Raw genomic sequence first — 23424 nt, forward strand, 5'->3', positions numbered from 1 at the left:
GGTGCCAATCAAGTGGGCTGCTTTGTTCTGGCTGGTGTTGAGTTGCTTAAATGTTGTTGGAGCTTCAGTCATCCTGACAATTACCATAGAATCCCTACAGTGCAAAAGGAGGCCATTCAGCCCATCGCATCTTTCCAGACTCTCTGAAAAGTATCTTGCCCAGGTCCTATCCCCAGAACCTCTCGTACTTTTCATTGCTAATCCACACATTTGGACCTGTGGAAGGAAACCGGAGCACCCAGAGGAAATCTATGCAACCACTGGGAAAATCTGTTCCCCAGTGCTAGGGATAGTGAATGGTGGAGCAGGCTTGGAGGGCTGAATGGCCTCATGCTCCTTTTTTCTGTTTCACAACCCTATATTTGCAGGGTGCAAGATTATACATGGAGGTGTTATTGATTTCTTTTAAAAAAATGACCTCCACTATCACAGCAAAACCACTGCCAACCATGCCGCCCCAATTGGAGAGTATTCTATCACATTTCTGTACCTTGTGGGCGGTGGACTGGTTTCAAGGTGTCAGGGGGTGAGTTATTCCCCATAGAATTTCTGCCTCTGGCCTGCTATTATAGCAAGAGTTTTAACAACACCAGGTTAAAGTCATAGAACATAGAACAGTACAGCACAGAATAGGCCCTTCAGCCCATGATGTTGTGCCGAGCTTTATCTGAAACCAAGATCAAGCTATCCCACTCCCTATCATCCTGGTGTGCTCCATGTGCCTATCCAATAACCGCTTAAATGTTTCTAAAGTGTCTGACTCCACTATCACTGCAGGCAGTCCATTCCACACCCCAACGACTGAGTAAAGAACCTACCTCGGACATTCTCCCACCATGAACCCTATAGTTATGCCCCCGTGTGATAGCTCCATCCACCCGAGGAAATAGTCTTTGAACGTTCACTCTATCTATCCCCTTCATCATTTTATAAACCTCTATTAAGTCTCCCCTCAGCTTCCTCCGCTCCAGAGAGAACAGCCCTAGCTCCCTCAACCTTTCCTCATAAGACCTACCCTCCAAACCAGGCAGCATCCTGGTAAATCTCCTCTGCACTCTTTCCAGCGCTTCCAGATCCTCCTTGTAGTGAGGTGACCAGAACTGCACACAATATTCCAAATGTGGTCTCGCCAAGGTCCTGTACAGTTGCAGCATAACCCCACAGCTCTTAAACTCCAACCCCCTGTTAATAAAAGCTAACACACTATAAGCCTTCTTCACAGCTCTATCCACTTGAGTGGCAGCCTTTGGAGATCTGTGGATATGGACCCCAAGATCTCCCTGTTCCTCCACAGTCTTCAGAACCCTACCTTTGACCCTGTAATCCACACTTAAATTTGTTCTCCCAAAATGAATCGCTTCGCATTTATCAGGGTTAAACTCCATCTGCCATTTTTCAGCCCAGCTTTGCATCCTATCTATATCTCTTTGCAGTCTACAACAGCCCTCCACCTCATCCACTACTCCACCAATCTCCTTCGTCAGAAGGAGCAGTGCTCCGAAAGCTAATGGCATTTGCTGCCAAATAAACCTGTTGGACTTTAACCTGGTGTTGTTAAAACTCTTGCTGTGTTTACCCCAGTCCAACGCCGACATCTCCACATCACTGCTATTATAGCTACAGAATTTATAGGACCGCTCCAAGTTAAATTTCTGGTCTTAAGATTGTGGCCTCCTTTTATTCTAGGTAGCATGTGTGCTTTTTTTTTAATGAATGTTGGCCTTTCACAACAGTGACTGCACTTAGTGCTTCATTGACTGTGTAATGCTTTTGAGGTTTCCTGGAGTTGTACTTTCACTCTCATGCATTCAATTGTAATTTCACCTATTAATATGTTTGTAGTTTGGGTGTAATGAGTTGGGGTAGCTACCACTGTTAAATTAAGAAAAAATCTAGAACCTAACTCTTAAGCTAGATTTGATTCAAGTAAATTAATTTAAATTCTGAATTAGTTACAGTAGTAGAATAATGATGCAGCTTATTCTATGAATGGATAAAACAGAATTGTTTAGATGACTCAACAACACTGTGCCTACCATGAAAATGTTTTTTTGGGTGACTCGTGGTTTGATGTTAACAAACAACATGTGGAAATTGTTGATTCAGCAAATGGTTGATGAACAATAGAGTGTTAAGCCTTCAAATTTGGAAAAGAGAGCACAAGCAAAGAGCCAGTTTGCACATTTTTAAAAAAGCAAGCCACAATCCACCCTATTGTTCAAGCATTCGTTCTCCAGCCTTGATCTTTGTGCTCCAGGCAACTCTTTTCTCATGTTACCAAATCTGTTTCCCAAATGCTGAGATACTCGTTGGTTTCTTTTGAGTAGATCTGAGATTTATGTCATGTAGTCATGTTAATTGCAACTCTGCTGACCTTTGCTATTCCTTTTGATCCAGTAGTCTTTCATTTCGAGAGCTGCTACTTTGACCACAAAGGCTGTCAGTCACCTGAAGTGGAGACTTATCAACTCCTGGTGTAGCTTCGATAGTGTGTTGCTGTCCAAAAAAATCTCCTTGCAATCAAACCCATGTTCGGTAGCCTGTCTCATCTTCCCCACTTTGATAAAATGAACTCGGGTGTAACTATTCACCATCGTGGGCCGATGGATCTGTTCCTGTGCTGTACTGTTCTATGCTTTGGGTTCGTAGTTCTAAAATGTTTCAATGCCTTCTGAATTTTTTTAAAATTATGATTCGTTACAAAATGCTGCCTGTGACAATTTGGTGGGAACTGAGGAAGAAATCATTTTTATGAAACTTCTAAAAGGAAAGAAAAAGTACTTTTAACTACATACTAAACTTCATCACTTAAAATGACCAATATTCTGGGTGGGAGGTCAATACATTTTATCTTCAAATATTCCATCTTCCCAACATTCCAATGAAGGTTCAGAACTCAATCCTTGGCCAGACTTCTCCAGCTGTTCATGCCAGTGAGATTCTGTGGTCCCGCCGGTGGTATGCCCCCTGCCATTGGTTTCCTGGCGGTGTGGGGTGGATTCAATGGGAATTCTCATTGACAGCAACAGGACCAGAAGATGTGATCAGAAGTGTGCGGCCTCCTGCCATGGAGAAAGAAAGGAGAGGCCAGCAAACCTTGCTTCTTGTTTCATTAGTAGAATAATCACAGCATTAAGATTATCAACTGAATAAGGCAGGTTGAACCTTGATGTTGAATATCTCAGCTCAGATTTGGGGCAGTGCAACACTTCCCCCATTATTCATTGAATCACAGAATCCTACAGTGCAGAAGGAGGCCATTCAGCCCATCAAGTCTCCACCGATCACAACCCCACCCAGACCCTATCCCCATAACCCCATGCATTTAGCCTAGCTAGTCCACCTGACACTAAGAGACAATTTAGCATGGCCAATCCACCTAACCTGCACATCTTTGGAGTGTGGGAGGAAACCGGAACACATGGAGGAAACCCACGCAGACATGGGGAGAATGTGCAAATTCCACACAGTCACGCAAGCTGGGAATCGAACCTGGGTCCCTGGCGCTGTGAGGCAGCAGCGCTAACCACCATGCCACCCATTATTGCTTCTTGTGTGATTAAATCTCTCGATAGTGGTCAAACACATGATCTGACTTGAAGATAAATGTATTATCACTAAACCTAGGTGAACTCATAAAGGAGCTGTATTGCATTGATTTTTTCACTCCCATTAGGATATTAACATTAATGCACACTGAATTCAAGTAACTGACAGTACCTGTTTGGAGTGTTTTCTTTGCATTCAGATCCAAAGACACCTGCTGGAACCAGTGTACTTTGGACGATATACATTGATCTATAGGCACCTGGGGTAGAAATTGATTTTTTTGGCAGGGAAAGATAGAAAATATGTGATGGAGATTAGAAGGAACTCCGTGGGTGGAATCTTCTGCACTAGTAAAATATTTGGACTCTGAGCTCGGGAGTATTGAAGAAGTGGGAAATTATGTAAACTTGATTTGCAGCTTTTCAGAAACTAGGTTCAGATTGAAGGAGCTCAGAACTGGTGAGGGAGCGGGAGCGGAAACCATTCCATAGGATCATATTATTCCTCTTTAATCCTTAGTGCCACTTCAAATAGCCCCATGACCCTGCCGATAGGCTGCCTCTGAAGCATTGTATGGTTCCTGACAAAAGTGGCGAAGCTTGAATGTTGCCAGGTAAATTCCAGTAATGTCAGAAAGTGGCCTTTTGAGGCTTTAATTCTGTTGATTGCTTACTCACCTTCTTGGAATGGGATGCAAATTCCAGTGACAGGATGTAGGACCACAGTGCGGCGCTGTCCCAAGGGGCCCAGATCTTCACCTCTAGTCCTACCATCTCGGGACTGGGGCAATCCGTAAGGATGTGATTTAACCATAGATTTCTCTTTAGCTTTCTTCTATCCCACATGTTAAAAAGGAATTAAAGGAGTTTTCAAAGTTGCCTTCATATTTTGTCCTGGAAAATGTCTTGGGTTCACAGTAGAAGACACATTAAAGGCCAGAATTGGAAGGTAATCAAAGGCTAATAAGAGTGAGGAATTTAAAAATAGTTCACATGTTTTCTTTGCTGATAAATTTAAGGAACTAAAAGTTAACATCCCCAGGCCCTGATGGCCTACATCCTAGAGGTCAGTAGCTTCAGAGATGGTGGATGCTATGGCTATGATTTTCCAATGTTTCCAATCAGATTTAAAGTTAATAAACATAACTCTGCTGTTCAAGAAAGGGGAGGGGGAGAAAACTCGAACTACAGGCCGATTTTGGCTAATCATTAGGAAATTTCATTCAGGAAGTCTTATCAGTGCATTCAAAAATTGTTTTTTTTCTGGTCATACTACAATGTATTTTTACAAAAGAGAAATCGAATATTTTAGAAATCTTAGAAAGAAATCTTAGAATTTTGAGGCTATAACTCATAAGGTAGATAGAAGGGACCCAGTAGATGTAGTATACTAGAACTTCCAAATTGATAAGTTGCCAAATAAAAGACGAGTATGCAAGATAAGGGCTCATGGAGTTCAGGGTACTATAGATTGGTTAATGAGCAATTCTCATATTAGCAGGATATGACGATTGGAGTGCCACAAGGATCAGTGCTAGAACCATTATTTACAATCTGCATTAACAACTTGGATGAGGAGATTGAGGGTAACTGTAAAAAGTCTCATCATGAGGAAGGTAATAATTCTGTTCAATTTAAATTCTTCATTTGGAAATTTGAGAAGGGCTCATAACGCAGTTATCTGGCCTTGGGTCAAGCTCCCTCTGACTGAAGTTGAACAGAATTAAACAAAAGATATGCGGACCTTGAATAGACTTCAAATATTAATAAAGGTGGTAGTACTTGCGCACATTTCCATCATTTTCTGCTCGAGCTCCGATGTGGAAGCTGAGAGGAGTCTGACGACAAAGTAACTCTGGCTGGAGAGATTATTTTTGGGAGGGATAGGATGGGGTCGATGGGAGAGGGAAGGTAGAAATGGCATGAGATGATGGAATTGGTTAAGCATGGCTAATTGACAGCCATCATGGTTTTGGTAAATCCACAAACGAGAATAAATACAAATTTACCAGATAGTATTTGTCTTGTATGCCCATTCAAAGGTGAGCACTCCACCCATAAGCATTTAAATAGGAACTTATGAAACTTGGTAGTGTGTGTCGTAATCTCAGAAGTCACCTGACCCTTGGCAGCCACTTTGTCAGTGTCCATTTTTAAAAATAAAAACAGTCAAAAAAGTATATCTTGAATGCAGTCCACATTTCAAGTGTCATGCCTTCCCTGGGCATAGAAATAAGTAATAACTTCCCAAACATTTATTACAACAAAATTGAGGAAGGGTTTTAATAATGAGTCTTGGGACAGCAAGATTTTGTTGGGTGGGGGGAATTAAAATGAGGATGAGGTTTGAAAATGAGAATTTTAAAAATGGAACTTTTTTTAAAAAACCATCAACCTTTTTCTCCTGAAACATTTCAAGTGTTATGTGGAAGTGTTTCTTGTAATACAAAGCTTCTGTTTAATTTCCTTTGGTACAGTGTAGGAAATACCCATAAGACTGTTTGTTTGGTACTGGGACTCTCTCCGAGATCAATCCAAAGTGATGAAAATAAATAATTTTAGAACTCCATAATCAAATGGCACACTGCTGCCTCACAGTGCCAGGAACCCAGGTTTGATTCCTAGCTTGGGTCACTGTGCAATTGCACATTCTCCCCGTGTCTGCGTGGGTTTTCTCCGGGTGCTCTAGTTTCCTCCCCCAGTCCAAAGATGTGCGGGTTAGGTGGATTGGACATGCTAAATTGTCCATTAGTGTCAGGGGGATTAGCGGGGTCAATATGAGGTTATAGGGTCTGGGTGGAATCATTGTCAGTGCAGGCTCGATGGGCCGAATGGCCTCCTTCTGCACTGTAGGGATTCTATTCTATGAAACTGGGAGGAATTTTCCTAACTGCTATAATTCATTATTTCATGAATATATCTGAAATGATTGTGTATGTGTGATGCCAAATCTTTAATGTGGATTCATATTGACTTTTTACTTTCTCAAATTCACAGTAGCACAGTGGTTAGCATTGCTGCTTCACAGCTCCAGGGACCTGGGTTCGATTCCCGGCTCGGGTCACTGTCTGTGTGGAGTTTGCACATTCTCCTCGTGTCTGCGTGGGTTTTCTCCGGGTGCTCCGGTTTCCTCCCACAGTCCAAAGATGTGCGGGTTAGGTTGATTGGCTATGCTAAAATTGCCCTTCGTTTCCTGAGATGCGTAGGTTAGAGGGATTAGTGGATGGATATGGGGGTAGGGCCTGGGTGGGATTGTGGTCGGTGCAGACTCGATGGGCCGAATGGCCTCTTTCTGTACTGTAGGGTTTCTATGATTTCTATTTCTATGATTCATAGTGGTGCATGCATTGTCGAATTTAGTTTGGATGTATTGCTCCATTTAACCCCTAAGTTGAAGGGACTTTCTTTACAACTTCCCACTGCTCTGAGTTGTAATGACTTGAATTTTTTATTTGTTTTCTGACAGCGGTTAGTAAGTCATTGCAGTACAGAAACCATTCAATTCAATTCAACTTTATTGTCACTGTGTAATGCACAAATACAACAAAGTGAGCTTTCGGGCTCCCAAGATACAAAAAAACAGTTCTTCTTGTTGACTTTCATGCAATATAGCAACCACCACCAACAACAACCCTCCCTCCCCCTCCAAAAAAAAGCAAAGTCTAAATTATTGTACTTCTCCTAGAGACCTGCAAAGCATTTCTGGTCAAATTCGAATGTTACTGCAATAATATCTCTTTTTTTTGAGTGCAAGATTTCAAGTTGTCTCTTCACCTTCTATTAGACTTCAATAGAATCAAAACTTCTTCCTCCGGCGAAAGCTACATAAAGCTGTCAGTGTGTAAAAACAGGCCAAGGAATGTAAATACAAATTTTGTCATGAGTCTGGTCTTGTGACATGTTTATAAGCCATAAAATATGAAAATCTAATTGGAATCTGTTTTTCCCGGATTTGAAAAAGGTTTACATCTGACCAGCTCAATGTTATTCAAAGAATAGGCACTCTGCCGATTTGTAATTTCTGTAATCAAAGAGCTTCCAAATTACTAATCCTGTTTACGACTGAACTTTTGTAATAATATTAGAATTGCTCCTTCCTAAAATCTAAAGTTTGCACAATGTTATGGCCACTGTATGTAGACTGCATTGATGCTGCTGTAATTTATCCAACTGCTTTACTAAAATATTCATGTTTATGGATTTAAGCAATCTTATATTTTTAGCACCAAGGATAACTTAATTTGATTTATTATTATCGCATATATTGGGATACAGTGAAAAGTATTGTTTCTTGCGTGCAATACAGGCAAAACATACCGGGAAGAGTGCGCAGAATAGAATGTTACAGTCATAGCTAGAGTGTCGAAAGATCAACTTAATGCCAGGTAGGTCCAATCAAAAGTCTGATGGCAGCAGGGAAGAAGCTGTTCTTGAGTTGGTTGATACTTGATCTCAGATTTTTGTAACTTTCCTGATGGAAGAGGGTGAAAGAAAGTATGCCTGGGATGAGTGGTTTCCTTGATTATGCTGGCTACTTTTCTGAGGCAGCAGGAATGGTAGACTGAGTCAGTGGATGGCGGGGCTAGTTTGCGTAATGAACTGGGCTTCATTCGCAACCCTTTAGTTTCTTGCGGTCTTGATCAAGAGCTGGAGCCATATCAAGCTGTGATACATCCGGAAAGGATGCTTTCTATGGTGCATCTGTAAAATTTGGTGAGAGTTGTAATGGACATGCCGAATTTCCTTAGCCTCCTGACAAACTAAAGGCGTTGATGGGCTTTCTTTACTATAGCGTAGGCATGGAGAGACCAGGACAGGCTGTTGGTGATCTGGACACCTAGAAACATGAAGCTCTCAACCATTTCACCTTCATCTCCTGAAGTTGATGACCATCTCCTTCGTTTTACTGATATTGAGAGATTATTTTCATTGCACCAGTTCACCAGACTCTCTATCTCTTTCCTGTACTCCATCTTGTCATTGTTTGAGATCTGACCCACCAAGGTGGTGATATCAGCAAACTTGCAAATGGAGTAGGAGCAAAATTTGGCCCCACAATCGTAGATTTATAAGGAGTACAGTAAGGACACAGCCTTGTGGGGCACTGATGTTGAGGATAATCTTGGAGTAGGTGTCGTTACCTATCCTAACTGATTGCAGTGTGTGGGTTAGGAAGTTTAGGATTAAGTCGCAGAGAGAGGAGCTGAGCCCTAGGCCACAATGTTTGAGTTTTATTGGGATAATAGTGTTGAGTGCTGAGCTGTCGTCAATAAATAGGAACCTGACATAAGTGTCTTTGTTGTCCAGGTGTTCCAGGGTTGAGTGTTTGAGACAGGGAGATGGCGTCTGCTGTGGACCTGTTGGGGCGATTTAAGCGAACTGTAGTGGATCCAGTGAATTATTTGTTTTTATATAACAGTCCCTGCCACTTTGCCATGCTTCACCAATTTCATCACCTCATGCCATTTCATCTTTCCCTGTCCCCTTCCCACTCGTCGTTCCCATCCTATACCTTATGGAAATAATCTCTCCAGTCGGAATTACTTGTTCTTGGACTCCCCTCAGCTTCCACTGTGTTTGTTCTCCTCCAACTTCATTGTGATCATCAACCATTGACAGCTGCTCATGAGTCACATGCTCTGGCCCTTAGTGCAAGAAGCACTGTCCACTGAAATAAACTCACCAACTGACACGCCCCTTAACCTGATCAGGCAAAAACCGAGTTCTTTTATGGATTTGTGTTGCATTCAGTGCAGTCATATTTTCTAAATTTGGGCATTTCCTTTTGTTGAAGGTGACTCCTGGAAGTAAGGCATCTTCGGCTAATCTTTGTCCTGGTGATATTATTGTGGCTATCAATGAAGACAGTACAGAGAATATGAACCATCTGGATGCTCAAAACAAGATCAAAGCCTGTACAGACCAGCTCACCCTTTCGATTAACAGGTCAGTAAGTATAATCCAAAACTAATCTTTTTATTTAAGGCCATCTTCTATTCATAGTGCAGGGGAAATGTGTCAAATTCAATTCTCAAACTGCACTAGTTTTAACTCTCCTTCCATCACTTTCCTGAAGATATTTTTGTAAAATATCGTTCTGCCCATCCACTGTGATTACTATACGACAGCCTTGGCACTGAGAATGCTATAGAGTTTGGCTAAATTGAAACCTTGCAAACAGGGGAGAGTGGGATACCTGTAACATTGAAAAAAAAACTATATGGATACATGTGCATGCACACAGTGTGGTGTCTCAATGGCACTCTTTGCATTGGCCTATGTTTTCAATTCATTTTATTCAAGAGCTTTTTGACTTCGTGACATGCTCCTTTTTAAAGTAGTTAACAAATATACTCTATCGATGGCTTTTGAACAGACGTAATCTCTCCCTCAGAAGATTCACCCTCTCGATCCCTGATATAATGTATCATGCTTTTCTTTTTGCCCACCTTCGAAGATTCAATAAAGTTGAAGTTTATTTATTAGTGTCATAAGTAGGCTTACATTAACACTGCAATGAAGTTACTGAGAAAATCCCCTAGTCGCCACACTCTGGCACCTGTTTGGGTACACTGAGCAAGAATTTAGAGTGGCCAATGTATCTAAGCAGCCATGTCTTTCAGACTGTGGGAGGAAACCGATGCAGACACGGGCAGAACGTGCAGACTTTGCACAGACAGTGACCCAAGCCGGGAATTGAACCTGGGTCCCTGGCGCTGTGAGACCGCAGTCTTGACCACTGCGCCACCATGCTGCCCTAAAAGTCTCTCTCACTTTTTAACCTTTTGCTCCTCCTCTGGACTCAGTCAATATTCTTCTCATTTCTCTCCCAGTTCATTGTACAAGTACTGTTAAAATGAATTCATTGAAAAATGAAGTTTTGCACTCCGACAATTGTAATTTGTAACCTTTTTTATTGGCATATGATGGCTTATTGAGCTGTGTGTAATAAACACTGTTGTAGCCAAAACATGTGGTATTAAATCGAATTACTTAAAGACTTTTGGGAACAGAATGATAAGCCACATCTAAATTGGTGTCTGGTTTGGGACTGGTATTTGTTCCAAGCCTCTTAAGTGACTTGCATTAGATAAACTGATTGGTGTAGGATAACATTATCATTATCATCAGTTCTTCATAGCTTCCTTTTATTGATCATGTCTGCCAACTATTTGTTCTGTAGCAGCAGTATACTATACCTCATGACAATCTGTACATACATTAGAATGTGTATTTTTTTAGCTCCTTTAATTGATTTATTGTCATGTATTAACGTACAGTGAAAAGTATTGTTTCTTGTGTGCTATACAGACAAAACATACCATTCATAGAAGGAAATGAGAGAGTGCAGAATGTAGTGTTACATTCATAGCTAAGGTGTAGAGAAAGATCAACTTAATGCAAGGTAAGTCCATTCAAAAGTCTGACAGCAGCAGGGAAAAAGCTGATCTTCAGTCGGTTGGTACGTGAGCTGAGACTTTTGTATCTTTTTCCCGAAGGAAGAAGGTGGAAGAGAGAATGTCCGGGGTGCGTGGGGTCCTTAATCATGCTGGCTGCTTTGCCGAGGCATCGGGAAGTGTAGACAGAGTCAATGGATGGGAGGCTGGTTTGCGTGATGGATTGGGCTGCATTCACAACATTTTGTAGTTCCTTGCGGTCTTGGGCGGAGCAGGAGCCATACAAAATTGTGATACAACCAGAAAGAATGCTTTCTATGGTGCATCTATAAAGGTTGGTGAGAGTCGTAGCTGACATGCCAAATCTTCTTAGTCTTCTGAGAAAGTAGAGGCGTTGGTGGGTTTTCTTAACTATAGTGTCGGCATGAGGGGACCAGACAGGTTGTTGGTGATCTGGACACCTAAAAACCTGAAGCTGTTGACCCTTTCTACTTTGTCCCCATTGATGTAGACAGGGACATGTTCTCCTTTAAGCTTCCTGAAGTCTATGACAATCTCCTTCATTTTGTTGACATTGAGGGAGAGATTATTGTTGCTGCACCAGTTCACCAGGTTTTCCTATCTCATTCCTGTGCTCTGTCTTGTCATTGTTTGAGATCCGACCCACCACGTTTGCTAACGACACCACCGTAAAAATTGAATTGGAGGGGAATTTGGCATAGGTGTACAAGGAGTATCGTAGGGGGCTGAGAACACAGCCTTGTGGGGCACCGGTGTTGAGGATGATCGTGGAGGAGGTGGTGTTGCCTATCCTTACTGATTGTGGTTTGTGAGTTAGGAAGTTCTGGATCCAGTCGCAGAGGAAGGTGCCAAGACCCAGGCCATGGAGTTTGGAGATGAGTTTTGTGGGAATAATAGTGTTGAAGCTGAGCTGTAGTCAATAAATAGGAGTCTGACATAGCTGTCCTTGTTATCTAGGTGTTCCAGGGTTGAGTGCAGGGCCAGGAAAATGGCATCTGCTGTGGACCTGTTGCGGCAGTAGGAAACTGTAGTGGATCCAAGTAGTCTGGGAGGCTGGAACTGATTCGCAACCTTGCGGTGTTTGATGTATCATAATTAAAACATAAAATTGTAAATAAAAAATGCACATTTTTAGGGCCGATTACAACAAAGAATGTTGAGTAGCACCGACAACTAACACCGCCAATCTTCTGGTACAGCATTATTGGTATTTGAGGATTGATGTGAGCTGTGACACTGTTCACTTGCATGCTTATGGGGGCCATTAGTGGGATGCTCGCATTTGGAAACCAGCAAGTTCTGGTTGAATTAATACTGCTCACAACTGAGTCAGGAAGTTCGAGGTTCAGCTCCACCACTGGGCTTTGGAGCATAATCAAGGTTGATCGATTGGTTGGCAGACTTTCTGATCAGACTTCCTTTAAACTTCTGCTCCAGGTCCAGAAAGATAGGAATAAAACCCATACTTACCCTTTTAACCCAACAAATCAGTTAAACTGACTTGTGTACACCGAGCAAAATAAATGATTTGACTCTCATTTGCTTAAATAATGCTGGCTGATTTTTTGTTTAGAAGCAGTTAATTGGCAAAGTGCTTTGACGTATCCAGAGGACATGAAAGGTGTTTTATTTTTGCAAGTTTTTTTTTCAATTGGCAAAAACTAGGATGATGTAGTGAACCATCTTTTTGTAAAAAATTAAGGCAGTTAAGTGAAACAAAAGTGCTGTATGATCAGGAGTTGGCAACTCTTCCTGTAGGCTTGATCATGTGATATTTGTTTGTACCTTTCGTCACATACTGCCTGAGGGTTAAAATGTCAATATTCTTTGTTTTAGAGGATACAAAAGAATCAGTGAGGTGAACTGTAAAAACAAATCTGGAAAATTCATTTCCTGAGATTTTGGGTTCCTTTCTGAACTCTGTCCCTAGAGAACTTCCACTCGTACAAGTCTTTTCATCTGTTTCTTTCTTTCTTTTAATCTCTTGCATTACCTGTTTCTTTCTCCATCGTTTCCCACTGCTGCGCCCTTTGCGTTTGTCCACTATCCTGGCTTCACACCTCTCCATTCCAGCTAGTCAGCTTGGCAGTCTGGTGCAATCCCCTTTGGAGAGCTCTGCATTAAATTTAAAGGGAGACTTGAAATGTACAGTGCAGAACATTACTTTCTCAGTCATAAATTCACACTCTTCCGCCCCCGTGCCCTTTTGGCTCTTTCCCACTCTTCGGGCTACTGATTGGGCTGTCTTTGTTGTGGCTCTTCATTTTTCTCCCCTCCTTGATTGTGTTTGAGACGCTTACAAGTTCTGCCTTTCCAACAGCAATATCTGGAAGGGGGTGGATAACCCTAGCATAAGCACCACCTTGTTGGTGATTGAGTTTAAAAAATGGGGCTAAACAAGGGACACCACCAGCTTGACACAGCAGCACCGTTCATTACTTTTCTGATTAGTAATGTTTGAGGAAAGGCCTGGTGATACAAATTTTGTTTCCATAAGTAAAGACTTTTTTAACTTAATTATCTCTTTGCTGGAAACGTCTCAGAACAACTGTTGTCCCTCTTAAACAGGAACTAAATGTGGCAATTGAGATGGCACAATGCCTTTAATCACTCTGGATTGATGATTCTAATTAATTGATTTCCTTTGCACTGAGGTTAGTAGCTGATGCAAATCACTTTCTCTTCCCGAGTGGCTTAGTTAGTGCTTGGTGTTTATGCAGTTTTGAACTTCAAAGTGGGAGAGTGAATGCTGTATTTAATTAGAATTCTCTGAAACTTTCTCTTAAAAGGATACCAATCTCTGACTCTTTCTTTTTTAACCTCTTGCGAATCAACCACTGTATGAAGTGAGAAATGTTTGCGGTTTGAATATTATTTATTTGCTTAAAGTTTTGGAGCACATAAAATTAGCAAATGTGCATGCATTTTATGCCACCATCTGCCTTCAAATAAACCAAAGGTGGTCCATAAAATTGATTCCATAATTTCTCTGTATATCTACCCTATTAAATCCCTTTTACTCTCTTTAATTACTATGATTAATTCAATCTTTAACCTTCTAAACTCAATTCAATGCAACCAGTTTTTAAAAAAAATTTAAGCCTTGGTACTAGTTTGATTCTGCACTGAAACCCTTTTCCACTGTCGCCTTAGTACGATCTGACCGAAGCTATCTACAACAGAAGTCACTTTATCTTGGGGTAGAGGTGCAATTCAAAGACCAACATACCAATAACCGTGATGGTTATGATTGGAACCACTGCACTAAATTTTAGCAACTTGCACAACTAAATTACTTTGGAGTATTTTCTTCAGAAAATGGAGAAGCAATGTCTTTTTCTGATCCGAAGTGAATGTGCTGTTTCCCACATTTGAGTTAAATCTTCCATCGTTCTTCCCATTCACATGTCTCTACATCCTTTTTCTTCATTTCCTATGGGATCTACAGAATTTACTGTGCCTCCGAATGTACTGTCATCTGCAAATTTGGATGTGCAATTCTATCTTCAGATTTAGCTGTAATTTATTGAAAAGTTGAGATCATGGTGTAGATCTGTAGGGAATGCCACTTGTTGCATCCTGCCATTCAGCAAGTGTTTCCTTTTATTCCTACTTTGTCTTCTACCTCCCAACCAATTAATGTTGCATGATTTGTGTGAAAGGAAAGGCCAATTTACATTGTGACTTGAGGCAATCGGGCATCATAATGTGACAATTACTAATCAAGTAACAAAGCCTCATGACTTTCCAGCCGGATGTGAAAAGAAAAGTTAATAGGATTAAGATGTTCGAATGTTGGAAGCTGTCAAATGTTACAATAGAGCCACACTATTGCAAATTATTGTAAGTTTAACTCCAGTTGATTGGCATATCTTGACTCTATATAAAATTCAAATCAATTGAGAATTTTAATGAAGCGTGAAAAAAAAAATGTTGGTATTCCCCATGATTGAAGATGATGATTAGGATGGTTAATCCTATATGAAACTTGCCATAATATTCTGAAGAATTCTGCAATTATTAGTTTACCCACAGATTGAAAGAATTGTAAGGACATTTTAAGGCATCCCAAAGACATCAGTTTGGCAGGAAACCAACTTGGATCTAATTTTTGTTTTATTCATTCATGGGACATGGGCGTCGCTGGCTGGCCAGCATTTATTGCCCATCCCCCATTGCCCTTGGAGAGCAGTTGAGAGTCAACCACATTGCTGTGGCTCAAGTCACATGTAAGCCAGACTGGGTAAGGACAGCAGATTTTCTTCCCTAAAGGACATTAGTGAACCACATGGGTGTTTCCGACAATGGTTTCACGGTCATCAGTAGATTCTTAATTCCAGATTTTTAAAAATTGAATTCAAATTCTGCCATGGTGGGATTCGAACTTGGGTCCCCAGAACATTACCGTTCTGGATTAATAGCCCAGTGATAATACCACCAGGCCAGCACCTCCCCATGTATATAGTTGTATATAAGCTGTTGATTGAAAGACAACTAATTTGCATGTGTTTAAACCACAGCCCACTTCCACTTTAAACAAAGAAAAACTCTATTTTGACAATGGCCGGAATATTCCCACCATTCATGCTGGTGGGATTTTCCCATCCCGCTGCAGTGAACGGAGATTTGGCTGGGCGCCAGATTCTCTGAACTCGCTGCAGCGGGAGCGTGGCATGAACGGTCGGTAAGATCCAAAGAACAGTACAGCACAGGAAACAGGCCCTTCGGCCCTCCAAGCCTGTGCCGCTCCTTGGTCCAACTAGACCAATCGTTTGTATCCCTCCATTCCCAGGCTGCTCATGTGACTATCCAGGTAAGTCTTAAACGAATTCAGCGTGCCTGCCTCCACCACCCTACTTGGCAGCGCATTCCAGGCCCCCACCACCACCCTCTGTGTAAAAATGCCTGGTAGTCTGACTGGTTTTATTAAATGGCCAAGGATTTTCTCTTGTCTGATGATCAAATTTGGAATTCTCGGTAGTGAATTGAATGGGAAGAGGTTTGATCCATTGGAATTTGGCTTTCCTGGTCCCTTTGTTTCAGTAATACTTCTGGTAGTCTGTTATGCTCCTATCAGCCACTGGAGTCAAATTCACAAGACACATTTATTACATTTGCTTTTCATTTATTACATTTGCTTTAGGCTGTTTCCAATTGTATTACTACTTTCGCATTTTTTTTAATGGAGCATTCTGCAAGAGCAATTAATGCTGAGGGATTTGGCCCATTGGTATCCACTTTTATCTGGAATTAATTTTGTTTTTAAAAAAAATGCAAAAAGCCAACTATTGTCTGCCCATAACTCAACCCTTCAGAGTCAGAAATGCAATTCAAGGCTCTAAAGTAGAAGTTGCCATGGTGATCATTCAACCAAGTATGGAATCCATTTGGTAAGTGTCTTGTTAAGTCATGTTCAGTGGACCCAAACTGAATCAATGAAACCTATAGTTTGAAGATGTGTAGTTGCATAATTGCACATTCCTATTTTATAGAGAATACATTATTAACATTTCACCAAGTCGATTTCTGTGCTTAGCACCTTCTTCTAAAGCTTGCTCAGACATTAGTCATTTTCCTTTAAGAACAGGTATGTCTGCGCATTGAGTAATTGTGGCTTTGCAACAAAGAGTAAATGGCTCCCCTGACCCACAAGCACTGTAATTCTAGTTTCCTTACCACTTTAGAATTCACTGAAAGTCAGCAATGCATTCTATAGACAAAATGCTTTGCCATCCACAGAAAGATGAAAACCATTTGAGATTGTTTTGTTACTGTTAATGGCTGGGTGTACTCTCCAATTTCATATAAACATTGATTTTCATGAACATAACCAAAAAGGTACATTGTTTGATGTCTGGTGTGGCTTGAATGGAATGTAACCCGTCAGTTTTAGGGAGATCCTGAGATTTTGTTTAGGCGGTATTTTTAGTCTATAGTTATGATCTCCGTGGACACATGGGTGTATTTCCCAGTGACAAACAGAAGTAACCAAAGGACAAGATTTCACGTTTTAACACTTTACTGTAACAAACAAACTGAAATCAACACATACAAAGCATGACTTAATTGACAAATAATATACCACACTAAGGAAAAAGCTCCTTCACAGTAACTAACAAAGATTTATGACATTTTTCACTTATGCTGTGCCTCGGGCAGATGTACAGACTTAAAGATAAAGTTCTTCTTTGCCTTTCTTCTCCTTGCTATGTCAGATCACATATTTCAATATCCTTTAAAGACCATTCCACTCTGCCTACCAAGTATCCCTTAACTGTCTTCTACCAGCAAGGTCCACTTGTTCGTTTAAATTTCAAAGTGGTTTCTCCTTGAACAAAAGAGCCAATTCATGGTACCATTCTGCTTGGCTGCTCACACAAGTCTTTTCCTTTTGCTCTTTTCATCTCTTTTCTCATTCTTCTTTCCATATATCTGCGTTGCACAAAGCAGTTGTCCCATGTGTGAAACCCTAGGACTTGACTTTCAAAGTGTTTCAGTTGCATATCATGGGGGCCTTATTCCAGAAAGAATGGGTATGATTGCCAACCCCTTGGGGCAACACAAGGCATTCTATTTTATCCTAAGTTAAAAGAGGCATTTAAATCATCTTGTAAAGTCCTACCTACATTTGTAATACTATCATTCATGTTTTGGAAAGCTGGAGAAATTTGAATTGGAAAATCATTACATTTTTAATTACAAATTTTGTTGGAATCAGTGAAGTCTTTCTAATCGACCTTTTGGGCTTCCTAAATAGACGGGCTGAATGGCCACCTCCTACGTTGTTATGATTCTATGACTCTTAACTATTCAGTGTACAGTGGCTGGCTCAAAGTTTATCCATTGTTTATCTGACGCATGTATCCATGGCAAATTTACACTGAACTAACTGGTTTTCAGCAATGCAGTGTTCTGCTCAGTACACTTGACATTTTAACAAGAGGATAATTAGTTAGGGTTTCTCTTGCTGCTATCAGTCAAATTCGGTTTAAAATGTGGATTGAGTAGAAAAAAATAAGCAGGGAAAAAGGTTTAAGAAAAAAACTGCATTGAGAGCAAGGGGTGGGATCTTCCAGTCCCACCAAAGGCGAACCCTCGCGGCACGACAGGCGGGCCATACAGAATGCCATAACCTCAGTGGGACTGGAGGATCTCCATGGTGAGCTGTGTCTCTTGCCAGTAAACATGCTGTGTGGGTGCTAGAAAATCTCAGGCAAGGCCTTTCTGAATCTGCTTCAGGTCTTGGTGTGCATGCGTGCAACGCTGGGTTCAGTGCGACAATTACTCAGAAATTAGTGCTCAGCTTCTGAATGCGTTGCTGCTCAGTGGAACTCCCGCTGGTCTGCACGTGCAACTGCAGAAGCATCGCAGCCACACAAAGATGGCTCCTCTGCCTTGGCAGCACCATGTTGGGTGGCACAATGGTTAACACTGCTGCCTCACAGCGTCAGAGACCCCGGGTTCAATTCCGGCCTTGGATCACTGTCTGGAGTCTGCATGTTCTCCCTGTGTCTGTGTGACTTTCCTCTGGGTGTCCCGGTTTCTTCCCACAGTCCAAAAATGTGCAGGTTCAGTTGACTGGCCATCCTAAATTGCCCCTTCGTGTCGGGGGAACTAGCAGAATAAATATGTGGAGTTACGGGGGATAGGGCCTGGGAGAGATTGTTGTCGGTGCAGGCTCAATGGGCCAAATAGCCTTCTGCACTGTAGGGATTCTATGATTCTAGAAGTAGTTTTTACTCTTTCTTTTACTGGGTAACTATTCTGCTAAGAGAGTCCAAACCATCTACAGTCTCCAATTTTAAGTTGGAGTTTCAGATGGTTTCCAGTGCAGGATAATTGTCCAAAGGAAGTTTGAGCTTACTGGGCTATTACTGTGCAGTCCTCCAGTGCATCTTCCAGGTTACCCCTCCAGGTATGACCATCACCCTCAACCATTAGATGTTCTGGGTCTATCATTTCCGTGTTTAATTGCGAGAATTGATGAGGCAGAATTTTCAAGGTAGTGAGCACCCAAATCTGCCATCTCTGAACCAGCCCACTACCATTTCATGTTCAATTAAGCCCTGATTAGCAGTAGGTGGGACGTCGGAATGTCCTTGGAAGGAGGTTCCACCTTGGAGAGTTGTCGGCCTATCTAACAGTGTCTATCTATCTACAGTGGCCAAAAGAGGTCCTGCAGTGCTCTGTCCAGAACTAAGTCGGGACAGCCCTTGAGCCAAGTCCCCAGGACAGGAAGGTAGAGGCTGCCCTGGCGAGTTGCCAGGAGAGGGGGGGGGGGGGGGGGGGGGGTGGAAGCCAGGGGCTTGGGGAGTGCCAGAGCAGAGGCAAGTCTGCCCCAAATCTGAAGGACCTTCAAGATTGAGAAACATTCCTGCCCTAAATGGAAATTCATCCATTTCTCCATTTTCGCACCCTGCTCTGAACCACGCCTGTCAGCCTAAAATTTGAGTCTGGGTGGGAAAATGTTCTAATGTGGGAAAGGGCGTATTTCCTGCTGGCGTTCCTCCCCATCTTACTGTGAGATTGTGTGTGGGTCGGGGCAAACGGCATCATGTTCGTGTAATTTTATGCTACTCCCGCCTCACAACTTGCCTGGGGGGAGTGTAAAATTCTACCCATAGTCTACAAAAGCAGTTTTAGTTTCACAGGCTTTTTCTACATGCTTTTGTACTGCAAGCACTTAACATTCACCAGGAATTCCTAACGCAATATTAAAATGAATACTAAACATTTTTATTCTTTTTAACTTATCTGCCATCGAGAATGAGGGGTTGTAATTCACCTTCAAACAATTGGTAAAAATGCGAAGGTTTTCCATTAGATACGAATGGAACATGCATTTTTTTTATTGGCCCTTTAAAAGTAATAAAGTGGTTAAAGGTGCTTTCACGTGGAGAGTAGACGCAGAGCAGTAACAGAATAATTTTAGATGACTGAAGGCACGTTCAGAACTGTAACTTGTATGGAAACACATTTTTTAAAATCCAGGAAAGCAGCAGTGAGCTCGAGGGATTTAGTGGGGGGTTTTTGTGAGCAATTTCCAAAGAGTTTAGCCGAGGTGGCCGAATGCATAAACGTCCCTGGAGGCGGGGAAGGGGAAATGCACAGAAACTTGGGATGAAGGAGATTGGGAAGGTGGGTTAGGGAAATGACAGAGGATTCTTGATCATAAACAGTTTTGAGATTGGTTCATTGAAATCCATCAGCTGCCTCTATTTTAATGAGCAGAAACCCCTGCAGAGTGGTTTGGGATACAGGCAGCAAATTGGATGAAGCTTAAGAAGCAGTTGGAACATTTGACTCGGAGCATGGATCCCATATTTTGGCTACATATTTAATAATTCCAAATGGTATCATAGAAGGACAACCAACTGAGCAAGTTAGAACCATAGAAAATTACAGCTCAGAAACAGGCCTTTTGGCCCTTCTTGTCTGTGCCGAACCATTTTTTGCCTAGTCCCACTGACCTGCACTTGGACCGTATCCCTCCACACCCCTCTCATCCATGAACCCGTCCAAGTTTTTCTTAAATGTTAAAAATGACCCCGCATTTACCACTTTATCCGGCAGCTCATTCCACACTCCCACCACTCTGTGCGTGAAGAAGCCCCCCCTAATATTCCCTTTAAACTTTTCTCCTTTCACCCTTAACCCATGCCCTCTGGTTTTTTTTCTCCCCTAGCCTGCTTGCATTCACCCTATCTATACCCATCAAAATCTTATACACCTCTATCAAATCTCCCCTGAATCTTCTACGCTCTAGGGAATAAAGTCCCAACCTATTCAATCTCTCTCTGTATCTCAGCTTCTCAAGTCCTGGCAACATCCTTGTGAACCTTCTCTGCACTCTTTCAACCTTATTTACATCCTTCCTGTAACTAGGTGACCAAAACTGTACACAATACTCCAAATTCTGCCTCACCAATGCCTTGTATAACCTTACCATAACACTCCAACTTTTATACTCGATACTCCGATTTATAAAGGCCAATGTACCAAAGGCACTCTTTACGACCCTATCCACCTGTGACGTCACTTTTAGGGAATTCTGTACCTGTATTCCCAGATCCCTCTGTTCAACTGCACTCTTCAGAGTCCCACCATTTACCCTGTACGTTCTACTTTGGTTTGTCCTTCCAATGTGCAATATCTCACACTTGTCTGCGTTAAATTCCATTTGCTATTTTTCAGCCCATTTTTCTAGTTGGTCCAAATCCCTCTGCAAGCTTTGAAAACCTTCCTCACTGTCCACTACACCTCCAATCTTTGTATCATCAGCAAACTTGCTGATCCAATTTACCAAGTTCATTTAGTTGCTGCTGTTCCTCTGATTTACTCCCACTCTCTCATTTTCAGCAACATTCATTTGCCAAAGAGATTCATGTGTGTTTCCCCCAAAGGAAACATATACTTTCTCTGACCTTTTTTTTTTCAGAAACATCTATATTTTGAGTCCTTTATGTATTTCAGAGAATGTTTTTTCCAGATGTGATGGATATTTAAAAAGTGAGCTGACTTTGTGGTTTTGCTCCCAGGCGGTGTGATAGTAACATTTTGAGGCTAGTATGGAACTCTGTTCAATGTCGCTGAACTGATGTCAGCCGCTACTCACTGCTTGCATGGAAGTGATGCACCTAGCCATGTTTTGAGGTCAAGTCAGACTAATTCTTCTTGCTAAAATAACTTTATTTGGACTACCAAGTGTTTGATTGAATGCCCCAGCTCCTCTCCTGATTTTAGACAAATAATTAAACTATGAATAAATTGAACAAAGTATATGTGTATATCCCTGTTTGGAAGAATTTAACTGCACCTTATTTGTGACATGTTGATGAATCCACAAGTGAAACATAAATTGTATTTTGGATCCCTCATCACATGCACAAGTTGAAACAGACTTGAAGAACATTTAGTGTCTGTCAGGGCATACTGATGGAGCATCAGCTTTCCGATATGACTAAGTAACAATGTCTAAGGCGTCCCAGACTTCGTTGACAGGTCATTGCTGATGCCTATCTCCTCCTGGAAGAAAATCACCTTCCAGGTGTTTATTCATTCGTGGGACATGGGCGTCGCTGGTTGGCCAGCACGTATTGCCCTTCCCTAGCTGCCCTTGAAGGTGGTGGTGAACTGCCTTCTTGAATCGCTGCAGTCGATGTTCTGTGGGTTGACCCACAGTGCCGTTAGGGAGGGAATTCCAGGATTTTGACCCAGCAACTCCGAAGGAATGGCGCTATATTTCCAAGTCAGAATGGTGAGTGGCTTGGAGTGGAACTTGCAGGTGGTGGTGTTGCATGTATCTGCTGCCCTTGTCCTTCCAGCTGGAAGTGGTCATGGGTTTGGGAGGTGGTGCCTAAGGATCTTCGGTGAATTGCTGCGGTGCATCTTGTAGATGGTGGGCATGTATTGCCTGTGACGGTCAAGGTCACCATATCCCTAACTTTTTATTTCTGGTTCCTTCTGGGAATCTGCTGATGACCTATGCAGGGCTTTACAATCTGCTGGTCACAAATGCATGCACTAGGTAGCCAAGGCCATCACTTGCAACCACTTTACAACTGTTGAGGTCAATCATTAAATAGGATTCTTTGCTGCAGGAGCTGGATTTACACAGGCCCAGGGAGTCGTCACTTGCACTCATGTGGCAATCGAGGTGCCCTCGGCATGATCGTGTATTCACCAATCAAAAGGGATTTACTTTCAGTGGTGGTATGTAACCACTGGAGCATGTCGGCACAAGTTTCAGGAAGCTGATGTGATACCTTCATTCTGCACCAGTCAGATTTACCACAATCTTCCAAGCTCAAAACACACAGTGGATGCCTCCTTGCAAACTCTGGGAACTTGGCTTTGAGGAGCCCTACCACTGATATCAACAAACGTTCTCGAGAGGCTTTTCTTGTACAAGCCATTGAGCTGCTGAAAATATGATTTGGGTGTTGGGAGGATTTGAGGTGAGCTTCACTCTGCACCAACAAGGTTGTCTTGAATGATGGCGGTGTGGTTATGCTGTGCCAATTGCACAACATGGTACAGCAAAGGGAACTTGGTGGAGGAGAAATGTAATGGCAGCACTGTTCTTTTGCTTCCTATGAGGAGGAGCCTAATGTGGCTAGGGTCTCTGCAGTTGCATACCATAGCTGCTGGTGATGCTGAGGCCAGCTTCACACAGGCATAATTCAGCTAACCAGACACCGCAAGTGTGTAGTTCACTAGTACTGAACCCACTGGGTCCTCCTCCAACGCAACGCATTTCCATTTTAACAATTGCTCAACTTCTGTCATAAAATTTACCTCCATGTTGATGTCCACTTGGCAGGCAAGAAGCGAGAATGGAGATAATGTCTCCCTTGTCTAATTAAGATGCTGTCATGTGTTGCCTAGAAACAGCGGCAGCAAGAATTTAACAAGGCAGATAGGATGTGACCTGTCTAGCAATAGGAAAGAATCTGCTG

The 23424-nt window shown here is 42.1% G+C and overlaps 1 protein-coding gene across 2 annotated transcripts in view; it reads left to right on the forward strand.

Annotated features, from left to right (window-relative positions):
* LOC144505059 (PDZ and LIM domain protein 4-like) overlaps window positions 1–23424 on the forward strand; it is a 104895-nt gene that overhangs the window by 25121 nt on the left and 56350 nt on the right. For both annotated transcript variants that reach the window (XM_078230800.1, XM_078230802.1), the window contains exon 2: window positions 9343–9494. In XM_078230800.1, the coding sequence (XP_078086926.1) occupies window positions 9343–9494 (152 nt within the window). The remainder of the gene's footprint in view (window positions 1–9342; window positions 9495–23424) is intronic.

This window comes from Mustelus asterias, chromosome 16, assembly GCF_964213995.1.
Source record: "Mustelus asterias chromosome 16, sMusAst1.hap1.1, whole genome shotgun sequence".
NCBI classification, from domain to species: Eukaryota; Metazoa; Chordata; class Chondrichthyes; order Carcharhiniformes; family Triakidae; genus Mustelus; species Mustelus asterias.